The sequence below is a fragment of the Etheostoma spectabile genome, chromosome 7, assembly GCF_008692095.1.
Source record: "Etheostoma spectabile isolate EspeVRDwgs_2016 chromosome 7, UIUC_Espe_1.0, whole genome shotgun sequence".
Classification (NCBI taxonomy): Eukaryota; Metazoa; Chordata; class Actinopteri; order Perciformes; family Percidae; genus Etheostoma; species Etheostoma spectabile.
Genome location: NC_045739.1, coordinates 26,366,469 through 26,370,831, shown reverse-complemented (window position 1 = coordinate 26,370,831; position 4,363 = coordinate 26,366,469). Strand labels below are relative to the sequence as shown.

Sequence of the window (4,363 nt, the reverse complement as noted above, 5' to 3'; positions counted from 1 at the left end):
CTTGTTTCTGACTAATGCTGAACATCTGTCGTGTAGGGTTACATTACATCTTGTTTCTGACTAATGCTGAACATCTGTTGTGTAGGGTTACATTACAGCTTGTTTCTGACTAATGTTGAACATCTGTCCTATAGGGTTACATTACAGCTTGTTTCTGACTAATGTAAATGTAAATGTGCTGTATTTATATAGCGCTTTTCCAGTCTTAACAACTGCTCAAAGCGCTTTTACATCTACAGGAAACATTCACCATTCACACACATTCATACACTGTGGCCGGGGCTGCCGTACAAGGTGCCACCTGCTCATCAGGTAAACATTCATACACATACACACTCCGATGCACCGGGGGCAACCCGGGGTTCAGTGTCTTGCCAAAGACAACTTCCGACAATGACTGCAGGGGCGGGGATCGAACCACCAACCTCCCGATTGGCAGGCAACCACTCTACCACTGAGCCACAGCCGCCCCTGTGATGCTGAACATCTGTCCTGTAGGGTTACATTACATCTTGTTTCTGACTAATGCTGAACATCTGTCCTGTAGGGTTACATTACAGCTTGTTTAGGTGTACTTACAGCTTGTTTCTACTATGCTGAACATCTGTCTAGGGTTACATTCAGCTGTTTCACTGATGTGAACATCGTCCTGTAGGTTACATTACAGCTTGTTTACGATGATGAACATCTGTCCTTAGGGTTACATACAGCTTGTTCTACTGAGTGAACATCTGTCCGTAGGGTACATTACAGCTTGTTTTACTGATGATGAACATCTGTCCTAGTGGTACATACAGCTTGTTTCTACTGATGTACATCTGTCGTAGGGTTACATTACAGCTTGTTTCCTAGCTGAACATCTGTCCTATGGGTACATTACAGCTTGTTTCTACCTGAGTGAACATCTGTCGTAGGGTTACATTACAGCTTGTTTCTGATATGCTAACATCTGTCCTGTAGGTTACATTACAGCTTGTTTTCTGTATGATGAACATCTGTCCTGTAGGGTACATTACAGCTTGTTTCTGATGCTGTGAACATCTGTCCTGTAGGGTAACATTACAGCTGTTTCTCCTGATGTGAACATCTGTCCTGTAGGGTTACATTACAGCTTGTTTTCTATGCATGAACATCTGTCCTGTTGGGTTACATTACAGCTTGTTTCTACCTGATGCTGAACATCTGTCCTGTAGGGTTACATTACAGATTGTTTCTGACAAATGGTGAACATCTGTCCAAAAGCGTTACATTACAGCTTGTTTCTAACTGATGCTGAACATCTGTCCTGTAGGGTTACATTACAGCTTGTTTCTAATTGATGCTGAACATCTTTCCAGCTTGTAAAAATAAAATAAAGTTCATAACACATATAGCCTAATTCTTGAGCAACAGATCAACAAATCCACAAAAATCTCTATCCCCAAAGGGCAAGCTCAGACACACTTAATGTGGTTTAACGTACCTAAGCAACAACCACTGATTACCAAATTTCTCATGGCCATATCTTGTCATGAACACTTCAGCCTGTCAAAATAAATAAACCAAAATCCAACGATTATAGAAGTTCTCACATTGTTTTCTTCTTTATTGGTGGCTATGGGGAAGACAAAGCGTAACGTGGCACCTAAACAATGATCAACGATTAACAAATGTCTCTCTCATATTGCTCCTCATTACCATAAAAAAAATGTTAAAAAATTGAATCAGAAGTTTGGTGATGATTGATTGTTGTTTAGGTACATTAAATCACATCAGGTTTTTTCACATTATGAATTACAAAGGCCATGAGAACTGTGGGGAGTCCTTCCACAGCTGCTCCGCTGCCCTGCTAAAATGTGAAGCAGAAACGCTTAATGTCAGATAACGTTCCTAATAATTGGACTTTGTGTTACATTTTTTGACAGTTTTCAGTGGTTATGAGGATCAATATGAGAGAGAAATTTGGTAATCATTGATCATTGTTTAGGAACATTAAACCACGTTTTTATTCATTTACATTAGTAAGCTACAGGACGTCTTTCAAAACATGACCTGTGCAAAAAAGAAAAAAAAGAAGTGAAACGTACAATGAAATTGTACCCAGCACTTCTAGAAATGCACTTCTGAATGCGTCTCTGTCCCCAGCACATTTCAAACCAAACTGACGCTCATGCACCAATGCGTGGGCAAACGGGGCCTTGGTTGAAATGACCCTTTAATTGTAGTTTGTATTATCTGACCCAAATGCAATACTTTCTTAGTTTGGATGTCATTATAAGCAAAAGGCAGACAGACTTATCTGTGAGTGTGTGTTCTGGCTCTAGATGTCCCACCCCAGGATGTGACGGCAGTGGGCACATCACTGGCAACTACGCATCACATCGAAGGTAAGTCCTGCACTCTGACTAGGAAATGACAAGCTAGGTATGTTTGCTTTGCAAATCTGTGGTGTGCTGTATTAACAGATGTGTTGATTCTGACTGGAATCATTTCATAAGGAATGAGGAGTGATTGGTACATTTCATCCCATTTCTCCAGTTTGACGATTTGTTTGTGGAAACACTGGAAAAAATAATACTACTAAATATATTTCCTGAAAACAAATCTGATAGCAGGCTGTGGAAATGTAGATAAGCATGACACAGAGCTTGAATTGGGCCAGTACTCACCGGTACGTTTCTGTCCAACTGAGTACCACAAATACTTCTAATCAATGTAGGTACTGTAGATAGGTAGGTGTGTTACTGTAAGTAACTTTAAATAGGTCCCTTTTCTGCTCAAACAAGCCACAAGGAGGCCAACTGTGCAGCTGTGTTAAGTACAATATGTTGGAAGTTGGAAAGCTGGTGGATAAGAGCACAGATTGGCAAACATCATGGCCTGTACAGAGGCTGGCCATTTTTCATTTATGCACATGATTTACTACTTGTATTTCATTATTATAAAATATTCAGTCAAATGAATAATGAGTGCACTTACTCATGCCCACACATACTGCATGCACAGGATTTAATGGCTGTGAGTAGATACACTTTAAAAGACAGTTCCGGCACAAAATTAATTTAGGAGTTAACACATGGGTATCGAGTCGACCGTTCTTTGGGATATGTTTTTATGCTAATTAAATGTGACCAAACCCCAGTTTAGCTTATACGCTAGTTGTCGGGGCACGCAAAAGTAGAAAGAAATTGTAATTTCTATACCACTGCTCAAAATAGCACCGCACTTCCACGCTAGCATAACGAGGGTCCCTATGTGTAAATCTATATATGCAAATCCAAGCATTGAGAAGTAAGTGTACAGATAGTTTATAAAATGATAGTTTATAAAGACTGTACCTTGACCATCATGACCAGTTGAACCACAAACGCCGTGCTTGAGCCATGTCACTCGTTACTGGTTGCACACCATTCGTGGTTCGACTGCTCATGAAAACCCAAGATGACCTCCGGTCTGTATACGTCTTTATAAACTGTAGACTTGCTTAGGATTACATGTAGGGACCCTCATTATGCTATTTTGAGCCTTATTAGTGGTATAGAAATAGTGATTTCTTTTAACTTTCAGGTGCCCCGACGACAGCATTATACGCTAATTAGGGTTTTGCGCAAAAAATGGTCATATTCAATTACTATGAAAACATATCCCAGAGAACGGTTGACTCAGAACTCATGTGTCATTAACCTCAAGGCTCATTTTGTGCCGGAATTGTCTTTTAAGCACTGGCATGACAGGCTGCTCTCTTCTGTTCGTTCATCAGTATGTATTTGGCATAAGTCTTTTCTAGGCCTAGTTCAGACCAAAGATTTGCGACAAGACAAACCCGTTTTAAAACGTTTTGGGCGGTTTCAGCGGTCCAAACCGGCCCTGTCTCAGCTTGACTCAACAGCAGCTGATGGTGTGGCTGCAACTCAGCTGGTCAAATCTCCAGAGGCTGGTTTTAGAACGCAAGAGACGTCTTCAGTTTCAACAGCCAATAGAGAGGTCAGCTGGTCGAGTCAGCTATAAAACTATAAAAATAAAAAGGCTCAAAAATCCAGTTTATTTATATGTTGCAAAACTTGTTAACTTGTGGAAATGGCAGAGTTTTAGACGGAGGCTCAACGACTGCTAGCGCGGTATGTGGTGAAGCGAGCTATAGAGTGGCTGAAGAGAGCGAGCAGCAATGAATCAGAGAAAAGAAACAACGTTTTCTCCGTTTAATCTCTACTGGAAAGGCAGTTGTAGCAAGTATCTCTCTATCACTAGTCTATATCCGTGATTGCTCCGTTGCTGCGGGAAATTTCACCACATGTCCATTTTTTAAATCGGATATCCGTAACCTTCCTCTTACTTTGCGTTGGTGTTCTAACCTCTGGTGGATTTCTGAGGACTATGGTTACCT

The 4,363-nt window shown here is 40.8% G+C and overlaps 1 protein-coding gene and 1 long non-coding RNA gene across 8 annotated transcripts in view; both read left to right on the top strand.

Annotated features, from left to right (window-relative positions):
* The window catches only part of LOC116693090 (uncharacterized), a 124,584-nt gene that overhangs the window by 98,408 nt on the left and 21,813 nt on the right, over positions 1-4,363 (top strand). The gene's annotated exons all lie outside the window — the stretch shown is intronic.
* myt1a (myelin transcription factor 1a) overlaps positions 1-4,363 on the top strand; it is a 24,888-nt gene that overhangs the window by 14,652 nt on the left and 5,873 nt on the right. For all 7 annotated transcript variants that reach the window (XM_032521781.1, XM_032521785.1, XM_032521786.1 and 4 more), the window contains exon 15: positions 2,304-2,366. In XM_032521781.1, coding sequence (XP_032377672.1) covers positions 2,304-2,366 — 63 coding nt within the window. The remainder of the gene's footprint in view (positions 1-2,303; positions 2,367-4,363) is intronic.